This window comes from Strix uralensis, chromosome 14 (assembly GCF_047716275.1).
Source record: "Strix uralensis isolate ZFMK-TIS-50842 chromosome 14, bStrUra1, whole genome shotgun sequence".
Classification (NCBI taxonomy): Eukaryota; Metazoa; Chordata; class Aves; order Strigiformes; family Strigidae; genus Strix; species Strix uralensis.
Window position 1 is genome coordinate 21,870,672 of NC_133985.1, and position 16,619 is coordinate 21,887,290.

At 39.0% G+C, this 16,619-nt stretch overlaps 1 protein-coding gene across 9 annotated transcripts in view; it reads right to left on the bottom strand.

Annotated features, from left to right (window-relative positions):
- Positions 1 to 16,619, bottom strand: part of RAPGEF6 (Rap guanine nucleotide exchange factor 6) — a 133,408-nt gene that overhangs the window by 89,585 nt on the left and 27,204 nt on the right. For all 9 annotated transcript variants that reach the window (XM_074883249.1, XM_074883252.1, XM_074883243.1 and 6 more), the window contains 3 exons: positions 15,967 to 16,037; positions 15,291 to 15,347; positions 13,913 to 13,996 (listed from right to left, as the gene is read on the bottom strand). In XM_074883249.1, the coding sequence (XP_074739350.1) occupies positions 13,913 to 13,996; positions 15,291 to 15,347; positions 15,967 to 16,037 (212 nt within the window). The remainder of the gene's footprint in view (positions 1 to 13,912; positions 13,997 to 15,290; positions 15,348 to 15,966; positions 16,038 to 16,619) is intronic.

Below are 16,619 nucleotides of genomic sequence, written 5' to 3' on the forward strand. Positions count from 1 at the left end.
ATGAAAAAGTATGAGATGAACAGCCTATTTTACCTTTTCAGCAATAATTGGAAATGGTGCATGTTACAGTATCCTTAAAAACAAAAAAGGACAAAGAAAAATGGATGAAAACTATTATATGAAAAACTCTAACTACATAGTACCATTATCACCATTTTTTTTAATTTACTCAGCACCTCTCATCACAGCCTGCTAAATAAAGCCTAAATATAAAGAATGTTCTTTTGTAAAATCATTATTACTTGCAGCTACTCAAAGCCACTGACAATGCATTTCAGTGTTGACAAACAAACATTAGTAAATTTTAATTAAGCATCAAACAGTCTTTGTAAAAACAAATATACACAAATTCCAGAAACTCCAAAGTACTTCTTTGCATGCAGCATTTTTAATGAGAGTGCCCTCAACTCTATGTCGCCCCTTTATCCTCCCAGCACACAGGAGGACAGAGAAGCTCTTCTCTAAAACCAAGCCTTAACTTGTGAGCTCTGTCTTTACGTTGCTTCTCATACCCTCACAAGGAGCACAGTAGCATTGTGACGGGTTCTGTTTAAGAAATATGAAAAAACACAAACGCAACAAAATGTGATGGATCTAATACAGCAACTCAGGAAAGAGGCTAAAAGAAGTCTGATGTGCTTCAGCTGATTGACTCTACAGGGCAACTACCTTCAGGACACCTAAGAACAGAGGTGGCTTTAGGGGAATCAACCCTGGGGAAGTTGCTACGCAAGCGGATCTGAAGGTGCTGGAACTACCAGCAAAAAAGAGCTGAGGTAGCTACTCAGAAGTAGAGGGTGTGTTACAGACCAATAACCTCTTAAATCACTTAATTCGTGACTGTAGTAGCCCATGGAATTCAAAATACCTGGCTTCACATATTAAGTAAATTTGTCTTCACTACAGACCTGTTAGTTTGAGTTAGGTATGCTCGACCTAGCCCACTCAGCCAAGCTCAAGTGAAAGCTATCCCATGCAGACGTCAAATGACAAGCCCTACTTGATTAACAACATCATGGCTGGATTAGCAGTTCAGTAGTTGTAGCTGCTGTGTTACAAACTCAGACTGCCAACAGCAATCAGGCTTTAACACGTACCAGCAGGTGAAATAACTGAAGAATCAGCTAACTCAAAGCAGGGATTAATGTGTGAATGAGAAGGAGGTTCAGACAAGTGTGGAGACAAATCCTAAAAAAGTGGGTCAGCTCCATCTGTTTTCACTAAGGTTACGTTTGGAAAGTACATGTGAAACTTCAGCCACACAAAACATTTGAGTCACACAGTCATCTCGGCAGCAAATATCCACTGAAACACAGTAGAAAGCGTTTAAAAGACTCATGATTATAAACTATATGTTAGGGAAGCATACAAAAACTTTTGTAGGATATGTGCATTTTCAGCAAAGTGATTTAAGCAACTAAACTGAAGTTATTCATGTGAAGTTTCAGATTATGGCAAGAAAATTATCAGTGTAATCCAGTTAGGATAAAGGATTACAATTACCAGGAGCGTGACAGCTTAAACTGTCAAGTTTTTATTTTGCTAATGGTCCACAAAAAAAAAAAAAAAAATTAAATTACATGATTGCCACAGAGTCATAATTGACAACTGAAATTTTCTCACCCCATGCTATAGCAGGCCAGAGAAGCACAAGTTTCACACGGAAAACTGGCATTTTCACACATCTATAGTAAGCAACTCATAGCTCAAATTTTCATGCCTTCCTTCATGCTTTTTCCACACAGCATGTGATCCAGGCATGACACTCCTGTATATTTGCAATCCATCAAAAAGAATGGCCCAACTACTCCCACTGTTACAACAAAGTTAGTTTAGTTCACAAAATACAGAAATGTCATTTTTCATGTAAACTCAGCATAAACTCTAACTTCAAGGCAAACTGAAATTCGATGTTGTGATTTCTCCACAAAACAAAAACCAAAGTGAAACCAACTTTCCTAAGGTATCATTTGCAATTGGAAAAAAAAAAAAAAGTTAAATGGTTTTAATTCAATTCCATAGAATAGAAAACTAAAGACAATATTTCCCCCACCGCCCCAAACAAAATTCTAAAGGAAATACATTCAACTGGAAGTTTCAGTTTCTGCAGCTTTTAAAACCAGAAATAAATCGTTATCGGTTTTATCACAAAATGGATTACTACTATTGCTATATCGCCAGTCGTTAGGAAAAAGCCAGTTTTCTGCTGAAGGTTGTTCAAGCACAGTATTTTTATTGTAGAGCAGCAATTTATCAAACTACTGGAGGTTGAGGGAGGGTTGTTTTCTTCTTGTTTGGTTTTACATAAACACATCCATGAAATGCAGCTACTGTCAAGCTTCCCCTCTGCTTATGTTGCAACATTTGCTAATTAAGTAACGGCAGTAACGAAAAGAACACCGCTCATAACAAAGGTCAAGCTCTTGGCACTATCATTTCTGGTCCATCAAGCACTTTACAACAACCAAACACTCAGAGAAGGATTAGGTTCCAAAGACAAACCCCCCTCCTTCTAATCCTAAAGAATAAACTACTCATATTTACAAGTCAATAGGTCAAGTTTAATTATTTCCTGGTGCGCATCATGGGATGTTTTATCGATTATACCACAACAGAGCTCCTTCAAAAAGAGAAGGCGTCATATGGTTCTTCCCCAGTCATAACCACCACGTTTTTAAAAATACCAACTTTTAACATTCTTCTGAATTAACATACCAAATGTGGTTTAGAAACATGGATTTTAATCATAAGGACTTATTCCATATTTTTCTCCAATACAAATGCATAGCTTCTCTATCAGTTCACAGGTTTGCTGACATCAGGGTATTTCACTAATCTGCCAATTTTAATCCAGACTTCAGAACTATGTTCATTCCTAATTGTGTTGTACAATTACACAAGGAAATATTTAGAATAAACAGAAACTCAGCCCTGAAACCACTGACCACGGAAGACTCTTTCTTCAGTAGTAACATCCACTAACATTAATAACAGGCAACAAGAAAATATTATTAGCAAATACATAAGCAAAGATGCACACGTATTTGTCTAACTAATAGAAGGTGTCAACATACGACATCTGTCACAATTTATTTCTTTTTTAAACTAAAGACCATTAATCAACATTAAAGTTCAACTCTCTGCTTTATTAGTTTATTGTCACAGAATTTGAGTCTTAACTAGTTCAGGAGAATACATTAGGAAAAGTTAAAAATAGCCAGAACCAGAGTACTGACAAGAGAAGGGGAGAGAGGCGGCACGGGGAGGAGCAAGCAGCAGTGTAGCAGTCCCAGAGCCATCTAAATCTGCTTTGAAGTGGTGGCTAAAGTCTTTGTTGGAATTTTAGGTAATCTGCAGTTACTTTTTTTTTTTAAAAGAAATAATTTCAAGCATTAATGACAGTAAAAGAACAGAATCATTAGGTTTTGGACTCACCCAGTCACATCTAGTATTAAACCTGTCATCTTCTAGTTAGTAAATATTTACATTTAAAAAAATAACAGTGCAGTACTTACAAAGGTATGAAGACACTTCAGAGATTAATTGATTTCTGTATCAAAACATAAGAGGATGTTTGGAAATGGAAGAGGCTAAGTTGAACAAAGCTTTGCAAATGAAGGAGACAAAATCCTGTCTGGAAAGACAAGAGCAAGCTGTCGTGCAGAGCATTCTTCTGAAGGAGAAGGAACATTTCTGAGACAACAAATTACTTTGAGAAGCCTTTAGTCGGCCATTAAACACCCACCCAAACCTAACACATGGTGCTTCTCAAAGAAGAGAGCTCTGAGAAGTTGTACATCTAATTCTGGAAGAGACAGGGCAATCTTTTCTTTTGGGACTAATTCATCCTTTGCTGTGGTGCCAAGGACACGGGGGTGTTGCTCGCATCCTCAGTCTTACTGGTTACTCATCTCAGCCCCTGAGCTGAGCACCACACTCCCGAGAGACCAGGACCATGGAGGTCACCTCACAGGGCCGGGTTTGCTCCCCGGGGAGGTCCGATCCGAGAAGCCCCTTTCACTGGATCATCAGCACCAACTGACAAACCACCACAGCGGCTTCTCCAACCCCAAACACAGCCCTAAACGCTACGTCCTCCTGATGTCGTACGTGGTGAGATACTGAAAAGTGGAAAAACCACTTTAAGATACAGCGTGTTACACGCGCTTCAGTGCTTTCAAACAGAGAGGGGGAAAAGGAATCCAATTAAGAATTTAAACTAATAATACTGAAAGTGTGAGAAAACATGAAACTAATGTAAATTAAGCTCTACTTAGAACACAGTAAAAACTATGTCAAAGGACATATTACCAAAGGTATAACCATTAAAGTTTTCAACGATTCAACAATTAAAATTTTTCTTGATCTGCGTATTTAATCACACATATTTTAACAGGGTCTTAAATTTAACATCATTTTCTACAGCTGCCCACTGCTGGAAACCCAGGAAATCAATACTATAAACTGCGTTACACTTTTTTTATTTATAATTTTATTGTATGCTCCTGTCACTTAATATTCATCTATTACATCTGCATCATTAATTTTCAGACACTCACTCACTGGCTTGAAACACTGTCATGGGAAAAAAATGTCTTCCACATACCAGAGGCAGCTTTGTTTATCCTTGATTTATGGATGCCTCATTTGCAAGAAACCTTGTTTTCCTCCTGATTCATTGCTATTCATAATTAAAAATGCTTAAGCAATTGCATCATGTGAGAAGGGAATGCAAGTTAAACTGGCATGGTATCGTACACCAACCACTAATGGGTGCTCAGGCCACGGGATCAGACTGGAGCTACTGAAACGCAGAAGCACAGAACTGCAAACAACACGGTTCTCAGTATCAGCCATTTCACTCGGTTCATCTGTCCCTTTCCCCGTGTGATTTGCTAATACAGAGAAAACCCTCCTGAGCGCAGAGTCAAACCCCAAAATCTTACACGTGCAAGCACCTGAGTATACTCTTGAATTTATTCTTGTATTTACTGACACAGGGGATGGATCAAAATTGTTCACTGGAGAGAGCCTTTCATATTCGAGAATATTCCAGTTTTTAAACTCATGCCCACTCTCCAAAATACTGGAAGGCATTAAAACTTTAAGGCACTGGAGCTGTATAACAAACCTTACTTTTACAAAGCAAACTTAGAAAAGCTTCCAACATAACATATTTTGAACATAAGAAAGTGGTTCCTTAAATAGGATGTACACGCTTACAGCTTTCTAAACAGAAATGTTTAAAAATGCTTCATATGCAGCTGTTAAGCGACCTGAGCATTTGGTGCTGAAATACAACTGGAATTTCAAGACTGACAAATTTAAGGAATAGCAGTCACATTTAACTTCAGAATTTCTTGATATCTATATGCTGAAGTTATTTGTTACTGACGGTTTCTCATTATGCAATGCTCAAAATACAGTACATACTTTAAAGGTAAAAACAGCCTGTCCTGAAGAGCTTTCAGCCTACAAACAGATGGAGACTGAGCCTAAATGCCTTATTATTTGTTTGAACACTAATTAGCAGGCATCTTCAAATTTACAGTATTCTACTACATCCTGAAACAATATTTTCAGGTATTTCATGCATCAGGGGCTTCAGTGACAAGATGTCAGGCACTTTCGTGTTCTGTATTTTCCAGGAACTACAAAAATCATTAAATTATCCTGGCTGTCTAAGTTGGTATCAATAATGCACATCGTTATCTGCGATTGCCGATAAAACTATCTGCAGTAATACTCAGTACTGTGTTACATGTAGGACTGGGCTAGGACACTGATATACACGTTATCAGGATACCAAACAGAAGGGTTGCAATTTTTTGCAGATATTTTCTTCTTATGAATATACTTGTCTCTCAAACTGCCTGTTTGCCTGTCAGGCTGCTTTTAAGAAACATAAAGATGAAGACAAATTGTACTTTTTGCCACTGCAAAGAGAACCCTGTGACCCTACACATCCAGCAACCTGGCTGGATTTCTCCAGCACAAAAACATTCTGCATGCAAATGCACAACTTGGCCTGGAAGAGACAAGTTGCATAAGAAATGGACATGCTGTTTGGTTGTTTTTTTTAACAGATGAAAATATTTTTTTCCACAAGCCAGGGTTTATCCTTCATTTGAAAAACATTTCAGTTTTCCTTTCCTCCAAGAGTGCCTCTTGTGCAGAACAGCTGTTCCAGCAAACACCCGGGACATCTACTGCAACGTAGCTGCTGTTCAGATCCAAGATAAAACCCATTCAGCTACCACTGAATGTGCTACACAAGTATATTATGAATGGCTTGGAACAGCCATTAGTATTATCAAACCCTAAATACTCTAAAAATGTAGTTTTATGGTTAAATTCCTTGTCATTGGCTAGGAAGTAACAAAGAGGGGGAAGCCTGCACAGCCACACAATCAGCATTAACCAACCTCACTGACTGTAGATAGAGAAGGCAGCATCTGCCCTTCTTGCACTGCAGTCGTGGCATATGAGTGTAACAGACACTGAAATCCTCATGGGAGTAACTTGGTTTTCTGGGCATCTGCATGGAGGTCTTAATTTCTCTAGATTTTTCTCAGATCGACCATCATCTGAAAAACTGGGCTGCTGGGGAGTCCCTCGGCTCCCTTTCTGGAGCACACAGTGACAGCCAGCACGGTCCCACCAGGAGCCCTGGCAGCAGGTCGCAGCATTTCCCACTGCACCGCGACCTGCTGAGCACCCCCAAACGCACTCTACTTTAAAACAGAGTAAGGGAATAGGGAAAAACAAAAAAAAACCAAAACAAAACAAAAAAAAAGAGTTACATGAGTGCAGAGCAAAAGTTTCAACAAATGCAGGTGGCAGGGATTTTTTGATACTGTATGTTGTGGAAGTCCTGAGCATTTCAAAGTAATTTAATTATAAAAATATTAGAATACTTAACTCCACCAGAAAATGGTTTAAAGGAAACCTGAAACCACAAGATACATGGCTGAATGCAAAAATACCACTTTCAATTAATGCTCAGTCATCAAAAAACATTTTTGCATTAGCTCTCAGTAACAACAACATTTAGCAGGTTTATCTCTTAAGCTTGCTGAAAGTTTTAATTGGGAATGATTCTGGAGGCTGCACAACAGGCTGCTTGATTCACAGGCTGGAAGCTCAAGATGTCTACACTAATTACTTCATATTCTGAAATGATGATGCTTTGAGAAAGCCTGTATCTTACCTACAACTTTCTGTGAAGCTTTGCAGCTATTCCAGGCCATGTGATTAGATAGTCTTAAGTAAAATTATATTTTAGATATAAACAAACTGCATATTACCCTTTTCTTCCAATTTCACATCTCTTGGACTTTTTTAGTTTAGCCAATAAAAAGCTTTTTCTGTGGTGCCATCAGCATCCCTTGCAGTCTGTGAAACCACTACAGGGCAGCTGTTGTAAGAAACGATGAACAGAACAAAAGAAAATTACTGGGCGGGGGGAACTATGGACAAGATTATTGGGTCATTTAGTTGCGACAGGTGTGAATACAGCATTTCTTCATTCTTTTGGCTTTCTTAGAGGATTGTTCCATGCCAAAATAGATGCACCACATGCTCTTAGTTTGCAACACCTTCCCATCAACAGCAGCACCAACCAGTACAAGAACTGCACATAGGGAGACCAGGACACACGGCTCTCACTGGTGCATTGTCTCTTCTCATCCACATTCCCCTTTTCCTCAGAGTATTTTCATCACGGCACTAGCACTGCCAGAAGAGTTTCAATACGAACACCCATATCTGAATTAATTAGTTTTACAAAATACATTTATTGGTAGCATTCCCAAGTTGTTAGTTTACTTACTGGCTGTCAGGCAATGGTACAAGTTACAGCCACCGCTTGCAGCAATACCCAGGGAAAACAGCACCTCATCTAGAGCCACAAATGCACTGAGTAACCACTGCTTCTTACCCAGCAGTCAGTATAAAATCTATCCAGTCTTGATAAGCACAGGAATGTAAGCCTCAAGCTGTCTTCTTGAAAGCAGAAAAATAATCTACAAGTTAGTTGCAAAGACCTTTCAAGTATGAAGCAAACACACATTCACTGACTATAGTCCTAAGACCTCTGCTGTTTTTACAGTCACACAATGAAGTAAGAAATTTAAATCACAATTGTTTCAGCCAGTATCACAATTCAGAACCTTGTTGGCAACTGCAGGCTTGTCAAAAATTATGTTTACTCTATGCCGGCAGTGGACTGGCACACGTGTGTATCTAACCTTGGCAGCTGAAGGAGGAAAAACAATATTCCACACTGGCAGGGACTGGGATGGAGACGAGAAAGGAGGAGCAGAGGCTAAGGAGCACTGGGACAGAGCTTGGATACAGCAGGTATAATCTAAGCAGAAAGCAGTATTTAAGAGAGTTAAATCTGGAAAGGAAGGATCAGTGGAAGAAAAATGCCAATATCCCTTTTACTGGCAGAAGCTGGGAATTCAGGAGCTCTGAGCCACCCATTTACTTTTTCAGTGAAGGCACAAATTCACGAGAGTTTGCAGAAACAGCACTACAAGTTTTAGAAGTAAAACCGATCTGGTTTTAGAGGATACATTTGAGGTATAAATATATTTGAAAACAAAGTCATATACAGCAAAATTTAAAGATTTCTAAAATACAAGAAATTTAAGTTGTGCAAATTGCAAGTCTTTAATCCTGCTTTCTTATTTACCAACATTGACGGTCCTGTAAAAGCACAGAATTTTCTGTGCTTCTGGTACTTCACATAGAACAGCGAAACACTATTAACAGTTACAGAAAGTTTCAAAATATATTCAAATAGTTATTCACAAATACTAACTTAATACAAAATAGGCTAAAATAATTTCAACCCAAGCTGCTGTTCATAATGCAAAACCAGAGTTCCTCTTTCGTTATGACAATTTTCTTGATCCAAGCATTTGCACCTTCTCCTTTTACCCGGGAAGAGGCTTATTGAGTCACTGACGCGCCTACAACTCTCATGAAAAAATACCACAATACAGCCATGAGTCCATTTTGAATAAAGTAAGTGTTTTTAGCCAAGAAATGTACTACCTGAATAGGACAACCATTCTGATTTTCTCCACTTGTAAGATTTTGGAAGGGCTGTTCATGAATTTCTTGGAAGGGCTCAGAAAAGAGAAGTGTTTGTTTTCAGTAAGACTACATCTTGAATGTTTCAAGACTTTGTATTTTTCCCTTCGAGGTTCAATTCTCACAGCTGTAGGAGGCTGTCATCCATATAATTGGCTTCAAAAGTTCCTCCAGGCCCTTGATATATTTCCTATGGCTAATCTTGCTGTGAGTAATCTCCTTCAAATATCCTGTTCACATGAATTATCTTGATTAACAAGCAAGGTTAACACAAAAACTCTTTAACTTGCTGACATGATTTTCCTTCCACAAAATCTGTCAATCCTGTTCTTTTGTTCTAGCCATCGCTTTCATGTTAGAAGCAAATTCTTTTCCTGCTATGCCAAATCTATTGACAAATCCATTCTCCAAGCGATAGGGTAATCAAGGTTATGCCATCTTTGTACCCGATATTACTGATTGATCTGCTTCTTACCTTAAAAATCTTACAGGGCTTTTTTCATCATGATCATCAGTGTCAGAATATTGAATGGATTTATCGTACCTCAATGCAAGTTTTACTCCTCCAATTTTTAAACCGATTTCTGAATCGCAGCTTGCATACAAATTTATCCAAGTTGACCAAAAAGCCCTTGTCAAGCACAGCAAGCCACAGCGTACCCCCTTACTCATTCAAATACTTATAGAAAGTTAATAAAGCACTTGCTGCCCACTTACGCTTCTGTGGGGCTATGCCTCTTCCAGGTTTGAATCTATAGAATATATTTTATGCCAAAAAGATCTGCAGAAGAAAATTAAGGTTTCCCTGATGCTCTGTTGATTCTGAAACTACTGAATGACAGACAGTGGATGAAACGAAGCATGCAAAAGGAGGAGAGCTTAACCAACATCTTAACCAGGTTAAGTTTACAGTTGTCTACTAGTCTCCTCCTCTCTGTCAAGGTAATCATGGGGCAGATGACAGGAAAAGGACAAGTATTGTGAGGAGGTACCAGGAAACAGTCATTAAATCATTATCACCTTCCAATCTTACTTATGGAGACTGAAAGTATCTCACCAACAATCAACCGGAACAGCAGTTTCTCATAATTATTAAATGAAAGTTGCTAAGCAGTTAGTTTATAATACAATCCTGAATTTTGAAGAATGATTGCCAAATAAAACAGATTAAAAACAACAACTTCATAAGAAAAGGGGGCCTTAAAACCCCCTATTGCCCAGGAAACCAGCTTCCTCTAACTGAAAAACACCAATATCCTGCTTCTCACATTTTATAAAGAACTGTTCCAGTATTCCTGGCAGAAGAACCCTAAAATGTACAGAAGTTCTTTAAATGTGAAGTGTTTGTCAAATGCTCCAGAGGACAACTATCAAATTGAAATTACCATGCCAACATTACAAAGAGATAACTGGGGGGGGTGGGGGGTGTTAGGAAATATATGCAGGCATTGAGTTTCAAACTAGAATCCATTTGCTATTATCTGTTTTACAAAATGCCTCTGTCTATCCAGTTCTTCCAGAATGACAATTATTCAAACCTGGCTCTTGACCTTTTCAAAGCACTGGGAGGTCTCCAGATTAAAACCTGTATTCTCATCCTTGGTAGTTATCACCTTCCTCACATTAAGGATTCTATTTCGGTCCTCATTCATTTTCCCCTTGGATGTCTCAAAGCCATCATCAGTCTCCCGCATCGCTTTTGTACAGATGACACCTGTCTCTAACCCCACTCACCCCTGCTCATGTGTTGACACACTTATACCATATTCAACAAATCAAACAGATAAGCTTTATCTGATGCCAGTGCCTGAGCAGCACTAAGCCTACCAAAAACCTCACTGGCTGGAAGGATGTCTCCATTCCCTTCAGCAATCTCTGAACACTTCAAGCATGGTTTTCTTTTAATTCCCTGCATTTGCCCACCACTTTCCTGCTGTGGAAATAAAAAAATTTTTAAAAAATTAAAAAAAAAAAAATATCACAGTTAATTCAGTATCCCAAACAACATACTCTTCCATGAAGTTTATTTCACTAATATCATACAGGTATAGGATCATATGCTTATGAGGCATAGAGCATGGCATCAAGCTCTCCATTAGACAAAGATGAATTATTTGAATGGACAAATGTCCTTCATATCCTCTATTAAGCTCATACAATTTTTTTTCTATTATGGTAAATAATATTGCCAAAGGTGGTCAGGCATTATTTTCTAAAAATCAAAGCACAGAGCAAAACCAAACTGCAGCAAGAGATTTTGCTAAAAAAAAAAAACAAAACAAAACAAAAAAACCCCCAAACCAAAATACCACCCCCCCCAAAAAACAAACAAAAAAAACCCCACCAAAAAAAAAAAAAAAACCCAATCAATTTTGGTAATTATCTTTACTATGTTATCAACATTAAACAGAAAGTTTTCAAAAACAAAGAAACTGGGTTTCAAAGATGATTTACACCTAATGGTATACTGTGGGTCATTTCCGCTCTTATGAGTTTAAGCAAAAATAAAAAAACAGAAACAAACAACTTACTTTTGTTTCCTATCAAAAAGAATAGCTCTGTAATACCCGAGGCGAGGAGAATGAAGGCAATATTGTGTTTCCTTACAGATGTGTATTTAAGCCTCCTTTCAGAATGACTCACATAATCAGGAACTTGGTTGGGGACAAGGAATAATGCATAACATTAAGTATTACTTTAAATGTAATTAAAATGGTGCTAATTACAATTATGAAAGAATACTACTGAATTATCCAAGGCACTGTTTCATATGAAAATAGCCTGTAAGGGATTGGTGACTGTGTAGCTCCCTCAACTAAAAATGTGTTCTATGAGGTATTCAGACCAGGGCAAGTAACAGGTTTATCCCACTGTACTTTAAAAAGGCAGAAAAGCATTAGATTTTAAATTCTAAACTGAGGTTGGACAATGCACAAATGTAATTCAAGTGAAATGGAAAGTGAGCTGTGCTCTTCCTTCTCCTGTTCTCCTGTCCACGCAGCAATTCTCCTTCCCCACCCGTGTGCGTGGCCCCAGATCCCAGGGAGGAAGCCAAGGGGAGAAGGAGTTTACAGGTGGCCCCAGAGTGAAAAGCATTGGTGGAAACAAAAAGGTTCAAAGATTTTCAGCATCCTTCTGCACTCTTTAACTCCTAATTAACAGTAATTTTAGTTTATCTAATTGTATGTGTCCTTCAAACCTTTAGCACATCAAAGCTCCTCTGACATTTGAATTTTTCCTTTTTCCCCCCCACTGCAATGAAGGCACAGACAGGGCACAACCCACCTACTCAGCAGAGGAGTGACCTCACTACATAAGGAGCCACACCATGTATACTGTCACCTGCCAGCAGTTTCATCTAACAGAACTCTGGGACCCTTTCACCATCTAGCAGCTATTTTTCTTCATTATACATCATAAAAATAGATGTAAATCTTGTGAACTAGCAATAACAGATCTAATTTTTCTTAAAAAAAAACCAAACCATGGCAAAAGCACAAAAAATGTTAATGATGCTCTTAAGTGACTTATTCCTCAAGTTTAGCAAAACAATGATTTTAACTAGGTTTTATGCAATTATCAGCTTGGCATGTCCTCACTCATGGCACTGCTGAACTTCAGTCACTCAGAGAGCGTTAGGAGTTTAACATCCAGCCTACAGCTAACCAAGAACCGAGTTGAAAAATTCAGTCCTGTACGTTCTTACTAGTACATACCATGAAATTCAAGTATATGGAAATGTATCTGAGCTGGAGCCGACATTTTTAAGTCTCATGGTCAACTCATGCTGAGTGAAGCGCCGCTGATTAACCCGAGTTTCATAAACACCTCAGTACTGGTGCATTTGTGAGGAAAGGGAAGACACCAAGTTGGTATCCTCACTTTATTAATCTCATCACGCTGTGTTAGGGCTAGAAGGGCAGCAGCCCTGCTCCAGCCAGCAGCGATAGAGCAGGAGCAGGAGCAAGCCAGGGCCCCACTGCCCACCACAGAACCACCACACAAGGGAGAGCTTTTATTTCATTGGATAAGAGAGCGCAGCACTTTCAATAATCTCAAAAACTGTCCAAACTGGGTACCAAGGCAAGTCTAAATTATTATTTTTTAAAAAAAAAAAAAAAACACTCCTGCCTAGCCTAGAAGTGCAGCTTGAATACAAATAAGCAACATGCAGCTTCAAGATATAATGAAGGGAAATTTCTCAGTGATGTACAATGTCAAGCAGAGTATTACTCAGAGTACTTATTCCTTGAGCAAGGTCCAGCTCAAGTCAAATAGTATGCTTCAGTGAAAGCATGTCACAATGTTCCCTGTGCTTCAACTACGAGATGCAGTCAGACTCCTGTCATATGCTCTCTGTAACCGATGCTGCTGGCGTCAATTTTCTTGCTTCGCATAAAAATCATATATGCCACTAAGTACAGCCTCCAACCAAACACAGAAGTGATGTGATCTACAGTCATATTTTCCCGAGACAGAGAACTCCATACAAAAATATTACACAACAGGAATTATTCAAAGAGCCCCCAAGTTAAAAAGATAACTACAAATTCTCTTATAAACTTAAAAAGCCAAAACAGATTTAAAAATCACGAAGTGCAGTATTTCACACTGCAATTTCAATGTGCAGAAAAAGTGAAAGGGAATTTAAATCAAATTAGCAGAGCACTTCTGCCACTAATGAACTTTAGAAAAAAAAAGAATTTTTAAATTGTGAAAAATTTACAGTAACGTCAACATGTAAGAAAGCATTTACTAAAAAAAGAGATCTTGCCTTACCTTAAATAATAGTAACAACAACTTTACATACCTGCAAGGTGGTAAAAACATGGAATCCTTCATGAGCACAGATCCAGAAAGCAGTATATACCAGCATCTTGCAATAGTTTCTGAGCTGTAAGAAAAGAAATCATTGATATCTCGTTTCTTCTTACAGCAACTCAGAAATATATTATCCAAAATGTTATTGTAGTAAAACAATGATCTACCACTCCACCAATCTGATATGTGGACTGGAAGACTAAGAGCTGTCACTGAATGCTACCAAGAATTAACTTTTTTTAAAGTGTCTACATCCACAATGTTTCTTATACCTTACAATTTGACATTTAAGTGAACTTAAAAATTTATTTTATTGAAATGAAACTACTAATTTTCAGTAAAAACATTTCATTCCAGTGAAAGCATGCATAAAGCTACGAATACAAGAGAATTTTTATTCTGTGCCAAAGTTGATTAGCAATTCAACACAGACAGTAATAGTACACGGACTTGTCAATTGTTACAGATAAAACCCGAGACCCTTACAGCTGACTCCTGCCTCACACTCCTCCATCCCTGCACCCACGTCGCACACCCCGGTGGTATCGTCTCCCACTGTGCCACTCGACCCCAGACAGACGGATAAGGGGATGGGCCAATGTTTCAGCCAACAGCCCAGGGGTCTGCACAGAACTTACCGCGTGTTACTGCAGATTTTGCCTCTCCCTAGAGCGCTGCATTGACACTTTCCAGCTACAGCTTAACATCCCCTTCCTCTTCCAACACACAACCCCACACATTGACCTGCCACTGGAGCAGGTCTGTGTCACACACACCCACCACCACCTCGTTTAGACTCGGGTGTACTGGAAGGTGTGCCTCATACACAACGCTAGGATTAGCTGTGAGAGGATAAATACACCACGAGCACTGCTAAAACAAGGGGGGAAAGGGTATACTTACCTCCCAGCAGGAACCTAAAAAGAATTCTACACTAGAATACTAATTCTAGCAATTTAAAAGAAGAGATAGCGCTTGAGCTCCGTCGCTCCTCCAGCACGGGATGCGCAGGCCCCGCCAAGGCAGGCAGTGCCAGCACCGGGGGAAGAGTGCCACCTGCTGAGTTGTCACCGACCGCTGCGGTGCCACCACCGGCTTTTTCACCCATCCTGCGTGTGCACAGACACATCTCTGCTGTCCCTGGGAGCTGTGTTGATAATTCACGGGCACCTCTCAAATGTCAACACCATACTACTGTTACAACCACCTCCTGTCAGAGCTTTTAACCACTCCGTGCAAGCTTAACTCTTGCAAAGCCTTCTACTTACAACTGCCGAGCAAGCAAGTGATATATTACAACATGCAAAACACTGTTTGTTATTGTTTACACTTCTACTGAAGAACTCCAACAAGTGATATTCACTTACCAAAACAGAACTTGGTTGCCCTTGTACCTCTCATAGCGGGCACTTGATGACATTATTCTGAGGGAGAAGGAGAAGTTTAATTTCGATTTTAATCCCCAAAGATTGTAAGCCATTAATCATCACATTTCAATAGAATCATTTTAAGGCTCCAAGACCTCAAATTCAACCATTTTTTTGTTCTAAACAAAGGATGTGCTTAACCATAAAATTCAAATTATTACGGTGTTCTTCATCATCCAAATAGATAATATACAGCATGTTCTCTAAGTGTTTAAATCACTCCCACACACTGGAATTACCCATAGCAACAGAACTGAAGGAACTAAAATACTTCCAACGCACTTTTTGTGCTTTGTTGGCCTTCCATTTTATGTATTCTGAGATCAGCCGAATGTCTGAAGCATTAAAAAGCTTTTGTAATCTAGAGTTAACGTAGGGCACTGTCTACACAGACCTTTGTAGACAAGCGGGAGTAAGCCCTGTCTTCGTTCTTAGCAAAACTAGTTAGTTTAGACTCCATGCCACGTTGTCACAGTGACTTAACTCAGCAATGGACTTGGCCAATGCTCTGCCACCTCGGAGTGCGGGCAGACAAAAGCTTTGCTCATCTCCACAAAAATACAGTCATAGATACCAGTTGTGCTAAGCAACACCGATTAACTCCATAGTACTTTACCTTAGCTGATGTTCCCTGAAATGTGAGAGTATGTCCAGTCCATGAAGGAAGGAATAGATAGTATTTAAGTCCTAAGAGAAAAAAAAAAGAGGAAAAAAAAAAAGACATGAGCAACTTCATTCATGGCATCTAATCACTTCAGCATTACTTTCTCAGATTCTGCAATAAGTTACGCAGACATTAATTCTGAGACATTATTCCAGAGACAAAGCCCAAATTAGCAGACAGGTCAGGACACATGCAGACTTGAAGAACTCTATCCACACTTAAGCTGTGGAAGTGAAAAGAGTGAAGTCCAACTGATACTGAAACACCTACCTGAAAAAGCCTTATTAAAAATCTCTGAAAATATTATTGACATGAATGGATACAGCAGCAACATGTAGAGTAAGCCAAATAGGACAGTCCTAGTCATCCAAGGTCAAAAACTGTTGAAACCTTGTAATGCCTCTTTAAAGAAGGAATTTTGTAAAATTAGTTTGCTAATGGCAAGAACACTAGTGAAAACCTAAACCACACAGTCTAGCACTATACATGGTGCAGAGAACCACAGTACCTTTCCATAGTAAAAGTGAGAGGAAGAGCTATTTCATGTCCACCTCAGATCTAGCTAGTAGCCCTGCTACAAACGCTACTCCATCCTACTGCCTCTC